General features: G+C 34.1%; 1 protein-coding gene across 8 annotated transcripts in view; it reads right to left on the reverse strand.

Moving 5' to 3' along the window:
• VPS13B (vacuolar protein sorting 13 homolog B) overlaps window positions 1-14,896 on the reverse strand; it is a 717,975-nt gene that overhangs the window by 333,170 nt on the left and 369,909 nt on the right. For 7 of the 8 annotated variants that reach the window (XR_007135424.1, XM_047783533.1, XM_047783534.1 and 4 more), the window contains exons 29-30: window positions 13,622-14,030; window positions 3,813-3,924 (exon numbers count right to left, since the gene is read on the reverse strand). Coding sequence is in view for 7 of the 8 variants with exons in the window: in XM_047783533.1 (XP_047639489.1) it covers window positions 3,813-3,924; window positions 13,622-14,030 (521 nt within the window). In the remaining variant the exon portion in view is untranslated. Of the gene's footprint in view, window positions 1-3,812; window positions 3,925-13,621; window positions 14,031-14,896 lie in introns of those variants that run through there. The other variant, XM_047783538.1, reaches the window with a different exon arrangement.

A 14,896-nucleotide genomic window follows, 5' to 3' on the forward strand; every position in this document is an offset into this window, starting at 1 on the left:
TTCGAGTCCTCCAACTTTGTTCTTTTCAGAGATTGTTTTGGCTCTTCTGGGTCCCCTGAAATTCCCTATTAATAATTTTCATACAAATTTGGATGCAAAACTGTTATATTTGGAATGGACAGGTAATGGGATCCTACTGTATAGCCCAGAGAAATGTGTGTGACTGGGTCACTTCGTTGTACAACAAAACTTGACAAAACATTGTAAATCAACTATACTTTAAAAAAAAAAAAAAGCCCACAAAAAAAACAAATTTTAGAAATTTTGTCAATTTCTGCAAAGAAGCTAGCTGGGATTTTGATGTTGATTATACTGAATCTGCAGACCATTTTAAAGAGTACTGACATCTAACAATACTAAGTTTTCTGATCCACGTACATGGGATATAATTCCATGTATTCAGATTTACTTTAATTTTTTTCAATGTTTTGTAGTTTTGAGAGTGTAAATTGTGTACTTTTCATAAATTTATTTGTAGGTATTTAATTCTTTTTGAAGCTATTATAAATTAATTTTTTTAATTTCACCTTTTTTTTCTTTTTTTTAGGGCTGTACCCATAACACATGGAAATTCCCAGGCTAGGGGTCAAATAGGAGCTGCAACTGCCCACCTATGCCACAGCCACAGCAACAGCAACACAGGATCTAAGCCACATATGTAACCTACACCACAACTCATGGCAACGCCAGACCCTTAACTCACTGAGCGAGGCCAGGGATTGAACCTGTGTCCTCAGGGATGATAGTCAGGTTAATTACTGCTGAGCCATAACGGGAACTCCTTAATTTCACTTTTAACTTGTTTACTGCTTATTGTTATTACGAAGTGATATTTATACAGTCGTTCCTCAGGATCTGTGGGGAATTGGTTCCAGGACCCACCAGGGATACCAAAATCCATAGCTACTCAAGGTCCCATCCTCCATATCCATGCTCTGTATCCATGGATTCAACCAACCAGCTTGTGTAGTATTGTATTTACTACAGAAAAAAAATCCACATATAGGTAGACCCATGCAGTTCCACCCTGTGCTGCTCAAGGGTCAATTATACCTTGGTCTTCATTTTACATTGCAACCTTGCCAAACTAGTTTATTTGCCCAGTGTTTCAGAGGATTCCTTGGGATTTTCTACATAAAGATCATGCTATCTGCGAAAAGATAGAGTTTTATTTCTTCCTTACAATGTAGTGCCTTTTACATCATTTTCTTGCCTAACTGACATGGCTAGGGCTTCTAGTACAATGCTAAACAGAAGTGGTGAGAGGAGTTATCTTGTCTTGTTCCTGAGTTTAAGGGGAAAGCATTCAGTTTTTGACCATAAACTACACTGGCTGTGGGTTTTTTATAGATGCCATTTATTGGGTAGAGGAAGTTAGAAAAACCAAGATAGAAGAAAAACAAAAGGCATATTAAACAAAGGAGGCAGTAAACATGTGGAAAGGGAGCAGGAGAATGAAATGACTAAATCACATAATCAGGGGGAGGCACTAAAAGACAGAAATATGAATTTAAAAATAACCGAAGAGGGGAGGTCCCCATTGTGGCTCAGCAGTTAACCAATCTGACAAGCATCCATGAGGACACAGGTTCAATCCCTGGCCTCACTCAGTGGGTTAAGGATCTGGCATTGCCGTGAGCTGCGGTGAGGTCCCAGATGTGGCTTGGATCCTGCGTTGCTGTGGCTGTGGCTATGGCTGTGGCCAGCAGCTACAAATCTGATTTGACCCTTAGCCAGGGAACCTCCATATGCTGCAAGTGCGGCCCTAAAAAGCAAAAAATAAAAATAAAAAAAATAATAAAAAACCAAAAACTGACGATAACTCATAAGAAATAGATTCTGAAATGGTCTGTACATAAAGTATATAGTTAAATATATAAATACTTTTATGTGTTTGGAAAAACACATAAAAATTCTGTGTGCCTCAGGTTTATCAATTAGAGAAAGAAAGGGCATTTATGCATAAACATAAAATAGCTCTCATGGACCTTTTGTGTACATATTTTTATGTATTTTGCATGAGGCAGGATATGAGGCACTGAAGATCTAGAGACAGTGTACATTTTTAACCTTAATTTTACTTTTTGGCATTATATGTCTATACTACATAAAAGAAGTCAAACTATTAAAGTAGTGAAACGGAGAAGAAAATGAGATATAGGGAAAGAACACAGAAAGAAAAGAAAAACTATGAAAAGTGAAAAGGTAAAGAATGAAGGAAGATACAAAAGGGAAGGAAAAATTATGTCTGAAAAAAACAGGCAAGTAAATAACAAGAGGGATTGAGGGGGGGGGAAAGTTCAAGAAGGACAAAGGGGAGGAAGCAATGAGGCAGGAAGAGGAGAGCTGGAGAGCCCCATCTCCACAAATGACGGCTCAAGAGCCAGGAAGGGAAGGGGGAGCAGAGGAGGAAGTATCTCAGAGGTCACTTTATTGGTGGTGATAGGGTCCTTTAATATGAAACATATTTCTTCCACCAAAAGTAAAGTAGGAAACACTTTGAGGACCACTTCTGAAGTGGAAAAGGAAAAGATAAATATACCTGAAAGAATTTCCAAATGTTAGAAAATTAAATTGTTTTCAACCAAGAAAGGATTCTTCTACCGAAACCTTTCTCTGGATACTGAGGAAGTCAAAATATGATCTGTGATCTTGGCTCTGTCATTACTTGACTAGAGACAAGAGCCATTCTTTTGGCTCTTCAGTTTCCTAATTTATAAAATAAGGAAGTTGGATTATATGATTCCTAAGGGTCCTTCAGTTCTGACATTCTTAAATTTTATATGTTAGCAAAATAAAAACTCATTTAAGGGGTGAATACTATAGGCTACTAAAAACAAACAAACAAACAAACAAACAAAAAAACAAGGAAGAGAGCAAGATATATAAATAATTCAAAGGCAAAAAAAAAAATATCAACTCAAATAACAGGAAAAATTGAGAAAACAAAATCCTTAGGTCCACTGGAAGTAAAAATAGCTGTCACCCTCTAGGTGGTAAATGCATTACAAAAATCAGAATTTTTTCCTAACAGTAACATTTATTGGAGAACAGTATAAATTTATTTTTTATAAGCGTGAAAGACTACAACATTGAAACACAGACCAGCAGGAAAAATGACACTTGTTCATGTGTATTTCTGTGACCTTTCTCACTTGGTATTATTTGCAACTGTACTTTTATGTCTGGCAGCAGTGCCAACTTCAGTAAGAATGATATATTATTTTTATCATGTTGATTACACATGTTCACCAGTTTAGTTGTCCATATACGCTTGGTGTGGTTTGCAAATACTCAGTGACAAAATCCAGAGCACGGCATTTTCACAGAAAGTGTTTACTGTGAAATTTCTCTTTAGAAGTTTGCTTTTCTTTACAGCTTTGATCCATATGACATCCACAGTCCTACATTTCAAATAATGGTTTATGGTTAAATTAAGAAAATGCTTCAATTTGATACAATACGACAATACTAGGATGCGGTAGTTCTAGAGAGGACCTCATGTGCTCATGTGACTAGAGATTTGGTCAAATATAAAGTCTGCTAAAATTTTCCAAACTGCGCTTCTTCAGTTTTATGGTGACTTGGTACTTACATTCTGTTATTCATCAACACTTCACAGAAATACTTGATTTGTCTGAATGAATTTAAAAACCCACAACTGAAGAAAATCAGAAAAACCTGGTTTTAAATATCAAAAGATCCCAAATGAAAAGTATTTCTACAGGCCGCACTAAGCAAGTTTTATTGATCAGTGTACTTCTTTGCAGTATGAAATTGTTGCAAGACTGAACATAAGAAAATAAACTTACTGGTAAATATCTTTCCTGAGGACCGATCTGCCAAGGGGATTGTCAGCCTGGGGAGCCATAGCAACAGAGCCAATCTTCAGAACCATGGTGTCTTCCTTTGCTGCCTGATTAACTACAACAAAAGAAATAGATTCATGAGGTATACAGTAGATTTGTGTGTAACTTCATATGTAAGGAGAAATTTTTGAATAATCGCATAAACACATATTAACACAAGACCATAAACGAGGAAAAGAAAAAAGTTATGCTTAAAACAGAAATATTTAATGCTTATCTTAACTATTTCCTTTATGTCTCAGTAAGGAGACCGCTGCATACACAACTAAAATGGCAAGAAAAAAAAAAAAATCACCCCAACATGAAAACATGTGATATAAATTATATATAATACTGAAGTAGTATGTTTATCTAATTTCAAGATCTTATACTACTACATCTTTTTCCTAAGTGATTTTCAGTCTTGGGTTTTCAACACTGCATTGTTATTTACAAATATATTGAAGTCAGTAACAAATTCTCAGTCCTCTGAATTTACATTAGTAATAACTAAACACACACACGCAATAGCACTTTAAACTTAACATGTGAACTTAATGGCTGCAATGGTGAAGAAAACAAAAACCCAGTTACTAATTAATATACATGGACATTTCAAATTGCTATTTTTGGCACTTTAAAAATGTTAATAATTTCTGTTGTGGAACTGCCTGAGAAATAGTAATTTCAGACCTATGTAAAAGTTCTACTTCACAATGGAATGTAAAACGGAGGCAAGTACTCTTGGAAAACAATAAAAGGTAAAAAGGATATATTAATTCTGATTCTTTGTATTGAATAAAACAATACCTTATGTTCTCAGGATATATTAATTCTGATTCTTTGTATTGAATAAAACAATACCTTATGTTCTCAGGTTATAAAGCTCAACATTTTTCTCTAAGTCATTGGCTAATTCAATGTCTTTTCTGAAAACTATTGGCAATGAAGACGTGTTCTTGATGGCATCATTAATTTATATTAAATTTTACTTCCTTTTCCCCCACAGATGATTCTACTCTAGCAGCTGTTTAAAATTGTTTCAAAATTGTTAGCAATACACTGCTTTCTGGGTTTTGAGGAAAACATATACTAAAACTCGTATTTTCTCTCAAAGAACTATTATCTGTCACAAATGGAACAGAAAAGGACTGGCTGCAAGACCTCAGGAATATCCTGAACAGAACATGCCTACAAAGGCATACAATCCATATTTCCCAAACTGTGGTGCCCAAAGAATGTAAAAGCTAAGAGATTATTTCCAGCTGCTTCAGCAGAACACTCAGTAGGGTCTGACTTAGATTAGTCTAAAAAAAAGAAAGTCAGAATTAAGAAAATCAGAAAAAGTAAGAAGAAAGATATTCAGCAACGAAAAGAAGGAACTAGAAGATGAGGTGAGAAAAAAGAATGTATATATAGTGTGTGTGTGTGTGTGTGTGTGTGTAACTGGGTCACCATGCTGTACAGTAGAAAACTGACAGAACACTGTAAACCGCCTATAATTGAAAAAATAAAAATCATTATACAAAAAAAAATAATAAAAGTGAACAAGTAAGCTAAAAAAAAAAAGAGAGAGAGGCAACATGGCAGCAGGCTGGGGAAAGGGAAGGCCAGTAAAAGGGGAAAAAAAAGAGATGAACTATCATAATAATATTAGCATGTGGATGCCACAATAGAGATGGTATTTTTAAATATCCACAGCAAAAAAAAAAGATCAAATAGAAAACTATCTCTCAGGCAGTTGCTCTATTTTCAAATGACTAGAGGTCTGGCTTCATTATAGGTCCTTATACTATGAACACTGTTTACATTTCACAGATCTTGCATTTTATGCCAGGCTTATCAAATAGTTCCATGTGGGTAAAACATCTGATTAAGCAGAAGGCATCAATTAAATCAATAAATAGTAAGCCTGGAGAATAGGCCATACCACAAAAGTGCAATTAGTGTACTTGCTAACTGTTCTTCCAGGCTACAGATACTACCCACCATATGAAAGTCTAAAATGAAATAGAAACATTGCAGTAAATGAGGTACATATGGAAGGAAAATGACGTACTTGGTGTTACATACAAAGCCAGATCCAAGAACAGAATTCTGTTTCTGTTAGAGCCAAAAGTGTTCTCACTACATTAGACTATGAAGTTATAATAATAATAATGATAAAAAGCACTTAATGCAGATCATTCACAAACTAAATCAAAATAATCAATTATATTACAGAAAGTATTCAGCTTATCAGAATGTATCTTTGAGCTATAAGGAAAAATAATAAAAATAAGTTATTTGTATAAGAAAGTGCCTTGAGTCATTTCTTTAGTTACCTTATAGCTGGAAAAAAAACCAAGCTTCCCTTTTTTGGTTTCTTTCACCTGCATTTAATACATGGACCAAATGAGGAAATGTTCCCTCTAGAAGCATTTTCAACATGAAAATGAATGCCTTCCTTCTTTGCTTTAACTGTAGTTTTAAAAATTGAGCCTCATGAGTAACTACTCACTCTAGAAGACTCTTACGAGATTAAAAAAACAGTCCTCTGTTCTGAAATAAATAGCTTAAGCTGGAAGTCAAACACCTGTAGATTCAGAACCTTGATAATAACTGTACAAAAAGCAAGCAACATTCAAGTTGAAAACCAGACTTTCAATATCACTTCTTTAAATATGAATGTTAAATATATTTTTCTTATTATTAACTGAATTTAACATATGAACTATTCCAAACTTTTACATTTAATGTAACATGAAATGTAAGGCTCTTTTCTTAGGGCAAGAGAATAAAACAATTGAAATTATGAGCTTGGAAAAGTAACCAAAACTTTAAACAAAGAGCAGAATTTTCATGTAATTTTCAGACAATGTAAGACTATTGCTTAAAACTGTTTTCTTAAATTCAACATGAAATAAAAAAAGTTTTGCAGACATCAACTTTCCTTAAAGATTCTCAATATAAATTCTATACAACAAAATATCAAGGAGTTCCCATCATGGCTCAGCAGGTTAAGGACCCAACATTGTCTCTGTGAGGACACAGGTTCAACCCCTGGCCTCACTCAGTGGATGCTAATGCATCCAGTGTTACTGCAAGCTGAGGCTAGATCTCTGATGCAGCTCAGATCCATTATTTCGATGGCTGTGTTGTATGCCACAGCTGGAGTTCGCTCTGATTCGACCCCTGGCCTAGGAACTTCCATATGCCACAGGTGCATCCTTAAAAAGAAAGACAAATAAAACATTGAAAGTCTCAAGAGTATTTGAACTTACCACTGCCCAATGTTACACTTTTATAAAGCCCCAACTGTACTGATAGCCCTACACAAAACTATCAACGAAAGCTTTTATTAGTTACTGCCACATTTGCATGCAGCTGAAGACAGAAAGAAGGTTCAATAAATGTGTAACCTAATGATTATACATATTAATGAAAAATATACATTGCATCTAGTTTACTAATCATCTTGAGTTACAGGCATAAATTGCTTGGGGATATTTTTATAATATAGTTTCTGTTGAGAAGTACGATACAGCAACATTTCAGTATGCTATCACACTCAGTAAGACAAAATTTACATTCCGTTTAATTAATTTAATAAAATGCTATGATCATTTGAATTAAGATTAGCAATGATGAAAGAAAGTGTCAAAAAATCTAGCATAATGCAATATGCCAAAACCTTTGAATTTTTGGCATGCATTTTTATATTTGTATTTTGTGGATAGGCACATGTTCTGGCAATACATAGCATCTCAGATATAGATATGAGGACACGTATAAGTAAAGATATATACAAGTAGATATAAATACAGATGTACACATACAAAGACAGACAAATACACATAAAGGCAGAGGGCAAAAAAAAAAAAAAAGACAAGACAAAACATAGGTCTTTTACAATGTAAACCAAACAAAAGGCTTAAAACAGAGCTCTTAAAAGATGAAAAGATGAGCAACTCCTTAGAAAAAAGGAAGTGTACTTTTCATTAACATGACTGACAAAGGACCAATAGGTTTCATAACCCTCTGTTAGGATGACAGTGAGGAAACAGTATAAAACAGTGCAGCCACTTAGGAGGGTATTTGACATCTATTAATATTGGGGTTTTTTGGCCACACTCAAGGAATGTGTAAGTTCCTGGGCCAAGGATAGAACCCATGCCAGAGCGGCGACCCATGCCACAGCAGTGACAATGCTGGATCCTTAACCCACAGTGCCACAAGAGAACGCCATTCCTTAATATTTTAAAGGTATATACCCTTTGAATTAGCCATCCTTTTATTAGGAATTTATTCTCTATACAAACTTACCTAAGTCATGAAAAATACCGCTAAAAAGGTGTTTATACAAAACGTGTTCATACAAGCAAAGGATTAAAATTAATCAAAAGTCCACAGATAAATGGCAGACTGTATTTTCCAAAGATGGGTATAATAAGATTCTACCCCATATACTCTTATTCAAGGTTACCTGCTTAGCAGTAACTCAGGAATCAGAATTTTAGATTTATACATTAAAAACTGTACCAAAATCACCATCAAAACCCCCCATCAGCCTTTTTTTTTTTTTAAAGCAAACAAGAGTCTAGAAATATTCTTGCAATTACAATCAATTGGGGATTTTCCTAATTAGAGCAACTACTTGGGGAATTTAAAGGAATATCAACAAAACTATGTGATAATGGTTATAAAATAAGCCAAAAACAATGAAGAAAGAAACAAAATAAAACAAATGCACACACAAAGGGAATAATGCTGTTTCTTTCTCTCTCTTTTCTCAAACAGCTAGATATAAATTCCTTCAGATATTTATACAAATCAGTGAAACACAGAACCTGTTTCACTAAACCACCGAGCAGGACAGAAGAATGAAGCGAGTCAACCAATGACCTTCTGACCTCTGCCTCACTGTGAAGGTGCTCAGCACACAAGTCCTACCACCCTTACTAAGAGTGAGCTCCCACTGCTCTGCTTGATGACTCAATTCCACCTACACATAAATACTGTTCAGAAAATACTACAAATCCTGCCTTAGTCAAAAGGGTTTCCTAGCAGATTGGTGATTCTTCAAAAACATGAAATTCTAAACAAGAATTACCATCTAAGTTAGCAATTTCACACCTAGGTATATACCCAAAAGAATGAAAAGTGAGCTCAGACATCTGCATGTAGTAGCATTACTCACAATAGCAAACCCAACAGTGGAAACAATCCAAGTGTCTGATAGATGAATGGGTAAACAAAAATGTGATATATCCACGCAATGCATATTCTGCTATAAAAAGGAATGAAACACATGAGTGGACCCTAAAAATACTATGTCAAGTGAAATAAGCCAGACACAAAAGGACAAATAATTTATGATTCAACTTAAATGAAATATCTAGTAGAGGCAAATTCACAGAGACAGAAAGTAAATTAGAGGTTACCAAGGGGGAGTTATTGCTTAATGGGTTCTGAGTTACTGTTTGGAGTGATGAAAACATTTTGGAAATAGCGGTGATGGTTGCACAATGCTGTCAATATAATTTATGCCATTAGCGCATACTTAAAAATGAAAACCTTTTTATATCTACTTTAAGAAAAAAGATGAAAAAAAGACTTTTAACATAATGAGCAAGATATTTTACATTTTATAAGCAAACTAAGTGTTTTAACACTGACATGGATGGTAAAAAATAAGCTAGTCATTTAAGTTAACTTTAAATTAAAAAAATACCGTATGATCCAGCAATCCCACTCCAGGGCATATACTGGGACAAAACTTTCATTCAAAAAGATACATGAACCCCTATGTTCATCGCAGAACTACTCATAATAGCCAAGACATGGAAACAACCTAAAAGTCCATTGACAAACAAATGGATTAAGAAGGTGTGGGGTATATACATATATATACATACACACACACAAACGGAATACTATTCAGCCATAAAAACGATAAAAATAATGCTTTTTGCAGCAACATGGATGAAACTAGAGATTCTCATACTACATGAAGTAAATCAGAAAAGGAAGGACAAATACCACATGGTGTTATTTATTTGTGGAATCTAAAATATGGCACAAATGATCTACAAAACAGAAACAGATAACGGCCAAGGAGAACAGACTTGTGGTTGCCAGGAGGGAGAGGGGAGGGAGTGAGGTGGATGGGTAATTTGGGATTGGTGGATACAAACTGTTAAATTTGGAATGGATAGGCAATGGGGTCCTACTGTGCAGCACAGGGAACTGTGTGTGATTGAGTCACTTTGCTGTACAACAGAAATTGAGGAAACTTTGTAAATCAACTATACTTTAATAAATATTTTTATAAACAGATTTTAAAATAATTTTTAAAAATTTAAAAAATAAAAAAAAACAGCACAGGGGAGATTTCCCCTCATGACCTAACAGTTAAGTATTCAGCATTGTCATTGTTGTGGCTCGGGTTTGATCCCTGGACTGGGAACATCTGCATGCCATGGGCAAGGCCAAAACAAAAAAAAATTTAATTAATTAACATTAAAAAAATCATGATAAATTAACTCAATTTAGGATTAGTTAACAACCAATTGTTATTTAGAGACCAATTAGGTCATATAATTTGAGGATCATCTGTGAATCCTAAACACTTCTAAATTATTACCAAAGTATCATAGTCAGGTGCATTGCCTTACTTCCCGATTTGTCTGAACGACCTTTTCCTATATTTTTGCAAGCATTTCCCCCATATATCTCTCTCCCTTAGCCTAATCTCTCACCTCTAATATTATTTATTTCCTTACATTTCAGTGAAATTTCATCCTTACTAATTGTTCACATTCAGATAAAAATAAAGAAAAAAAATGACCAAACGGGTACATAAAATATATGCATGCTAAAAGGAATTTTCAAGAAATCACAAAAGTTTACTAACATATCCTATTTTAAATGAAATTAAAGGACCTTATTCTATTTAGGAAAATGAATACTTTTGTACCAACAAGAGATATTTGTGGAAAATAATATCCTTAATTGTTAGAAAAAATAGAATTTTTATAATACAGATACTATAGGAATTTACTCTTACTTTTTCTAAACACAAAAATTTCTGTAATTTTTGAAATTAAATTTTTTTTTTCTTTTTAGGGCCGTACTTGGGGCATATGGAAGTTGCTGAGCTAGGGGTCAAATCAGAGCTGCAGCTGTAGGTCTACACTACAGTTCATAGCAAAGCCAAAACTTAGCCGCATCTGTGACCTATGCCGCAGCATCCTTAACCCACTGAGGAGGCCAGAGACAGAACCCACATTCTCATGGACATTATGTTGGGTTCTTAACCTGCTGAGCCACAACGGGAACTCTAAAATTTCTATAACTGTATTTTATTTTATATTTTTTTTTATTGCCTTTTTAGGGCTGCACCCTTGGCATATGGAGGTTCCCAGTCTAGGGATCAAATTGGAGCTATAGCTTTTGGCCAAACCACAGCCACAGCAATGCCAGATCCAAGCCATGTCTGCAACCTACGCCACAGTTCATAGCAATGCCGGATCCTTAACCCACTGAGCGAGGCCAGGGATCAAACCCGCATCTTCATTATACTAGTCAGATTTGTTTCCACTGAGCCATGATGGGAACTCCTGTAATTGTATTTTAACGTAAAAAGTTGTGGCGATGGCAATATGATGCTACTTTAAAAATGTAATATACTACACCATACTCTTTTCCCCAAATAATAAAATTTTCTGTAATAACAAAGCCGAACTAATTCTGTTTCTATAGTGTTTTCCCTCTAATCTCAGTTGAAAAATATGGTTTTGTAAAAAGATTGTTTGAAAATCTCAGTGACATTTTATAGACACTGAGATAGTTCCTCTTCTTATATGTTTATGAGAAAATGTTATTACTCTCAAAACTAGTTCTCAGAGAACTATATTGTGGAAAAACATAGGTTTCTTTTTTAAACCTATGTAAGTATAATATAAATTATATTACCTAGATATTCATTGCATATAATAATAATGAAAAAGCATACAGGTTATTGCCTCTGCAATGAATGTACAGCCTCTTTTTTCTTTCTGCTTATTGGCTCGTTTCTCATATCACTTGTAATTGCTTAATAAAGATAAGCTCTATTCTTTATTATTGATATGTTTCTACAAACTATCTGAACAGATAATAACAACTGCATAGTGCTATCAGAATATAGCCTAAGACTAACCTCACATCTCAATGTAATCAATAGCATGACAGTCCCCTTAAAAATTACAATAAAAACAATAGAAACTGGTTTGTATTGAGAATCCATAGGTAAACACAATATATTTGTCTCTAGACATCTTGGTGATTTAGAACTATGAAACTCTACAAATAATTATTTTTCATTAAAAGAAATGTTTTATAAAAGAAAAGAAATTTTGAAGAAAGCTTCATTTTTGATAGTATTAGGAAGAATACCTTCCCTAACTAAGATCATTAGTCTTTGGGAGACAGAAAAAGAGACAGACTAGACTCTGTAAAGAAAGATAATAAAATCAGATGCTTTTCTTTTGTTATCTGCCATCACTGACTGTTCAAACTTTGCCTCTTCCACCTAATAACTAAAAGAAACAAACAAACAAACCAAAAAAAACCCCAAAACACCTGAGTTTTGTTGCTTTCATTTGGCAAAGGCTATAACCTATCCCTTAAATACTCATTCTCTCCCCTCTCTCATATTCACAGGGCCCTCATTTATTAGCTGGACATGGTATCACCTATTTAAAGACTGTTTTTCAGTTTCTCTTACAACAGAATAGCCATATGACTATGTTTTGGTCGATGACATTTAAGAGGTAGTGAAACATTGTATTTCCAGGAATTCTACTTTAAAAGAAAGTACACAGTCTTCTTCTGATAAGACTTGAATTTACTGAGAGCTTTCTAAGGTACTGGCACCATGAGCACAGTCCCATGCAGTCATCATTTGAAAGAAAGTTACTGATAAAACCTACTATCAAGTGAGATACTACAATTACTATTTCACACATAAGAACTTAGGAGAACTGACTCAACATCTCACAGTTCATAATGGGTAAATCTGGCATGTAAACTTCACAGCTCAAGTAATGGTTAACTCTGTTGTCCATACCATTAACTGCTGTGCTATAATTTCACTAAAAATTGTTAATGTTCTTCAATCTTTGATGCCACGGGGGAAACTATAAAACGTTAAAAGTCACTAGTGTGGATGGAGGCACTGAGATTATGAATTCCCTTCTTTTAAAATTCTAGCATAATTTTAGAGGGCACTGAGAAGCCTGGAAGGAGCCACAGGAGCTTTGGTGTATTGGCTACATTTTTAGTTTTTAGTTGTCTTAGGTATATAGAACATAACACTTGAGTTTACTAAACAAAACAAAACAAAACAGGAGGTATAAGCTTTACCAGAAAAAGCTGTAAAGAAAAAACTCTCATATTTCTTTAATAAAGAGTCAGAAACAGAGCCAATATTTTGACATAACTCCTGAAGATTTAGTTGTAAAATTATTATAGCATATTTATTCTTTTTAAAACACTTTTAAAACTCTTTTTAAAATAGCATATTTACCCTTTTTCAAACTGCAAAACTCTTTTTAAAATAGCATATTTACCCTTTTTCAAACTGCAAAACTCTTTTTAAAATAGCATATTTACCCTTTTTCAAACTGCAAACTAGAATGAGCTACCATATTTCAAAAAAGACAAAGAAAAAAGAAAACTAAAGTTCCTTAGATGAAAGTTATTTAAAATCAACCCCCCCCCCCCGCAAAAAAAAAATTCTGAAGACATACCTTCAATACTTGGCTGCACTTCTTCTGTTTTTGGAACAAAAATTCTGATTACGCTTGTGTTGATATAAATCAAAGGTAAATTGCGTGAAGTCAGTGTATGCGTCCTCATGGGCTGACCAGGAGATTTTCTTTTCTCTTTCTGGGTCTTTGGTAGTTTTGCTTGAAATATACTTGCAATGGCATTAAGTAAAGGAAAACAAAGGACAATATCAAAAGCTTGTGCTGAAAGAAGAATTTCATGAAGAAAATGAGGGGAACCATCTGTTAAACCTTCAGATAACTTATGAAAACTTCTTCGCTCATTTCTTGATGTTAACTTGTGGCGAACATTTTTTGTTACAGCTTTTGTATATGTCAAAGAGAGAAATCCATGTTGCTGATGAGAGCCATCTAGAAGTTTTGCAGTTGTCTGTTCCAGAAAAAGGAAATCACAATACACATTTTATTAAAAAAAGGAAGGAAAACTATTTGAAAGCAGGAAATGATCTTGGTCGGTACTATAATCTCTTTTGTTATGTTCACACTTCTTAATGAGCACATTACTGATCAATTCTGTAGACAGCACAAAAACTTCTAAGACAGGATGACAGAACTTAGTTTGGGATCCTAGGTTGTAGTTCTAGATCTTGAGAGAGCTAATTAACCTCTTAGTGCCTATTTCTGTATTTTCTGTAACAGTAGGGGTTTAGAACAAATCGTCTCTAGATTTATCTGTCCATTCTTGATAATTTTTATTAAAAGTACTAACATGCTGTAATAACTTGGGTCACAGAGAGGTTGTTTAAGCAAGTGATCAACAACCTGAATAGAAAACATGACTGACTTCGCCTGACTTAACATTTATATGAACAAAGTTTTTTCTCTGATAATTTGGCTAATTTATATTAAGACTGAGTCCCTAAAAAGAGCCTCATTGATACTATGCTTTGATAACTGAATTAACCATTTAATGCATATTTACTGGAAATGGTAATGAGAAAAAATTAAACAAGGTCTTTTAGAACTTGTCTATTTTCATTGACTATCATATTGTTTAGAAAACCTACAAACTCTCCTAAAACTCATACTCCTTGGGTTTAATACAATATTAATACATATAGACATGTGATTGTGAGTGGAAATTATATCATTATAATTTCAATATTTTTGACAAAATGTGTCCAATTAACTCTCATATTCAAATTACACACTATAAACAAATTATAGTAAAACAGCATGCTTTTAAGAGTAAAGTAAAATTCATACTTCATAGTTTTCAACATATGAAAGGGATAT

This window comes from Phacochoerus africanus, chromosome 6 (assembly GCF_016906955.1).
Source record: "Phacochoerus africanus isolate WHEZ1 chromosome 6, ROS_Pafr_v1, whole genome shotgun sequence".
Lineage (NCBI taxonomy): Eukaryota > Metazoa > Chordata > Mammalia > Artiodactyla > Suidae > Phacochoerus > Phacochoerus africanus.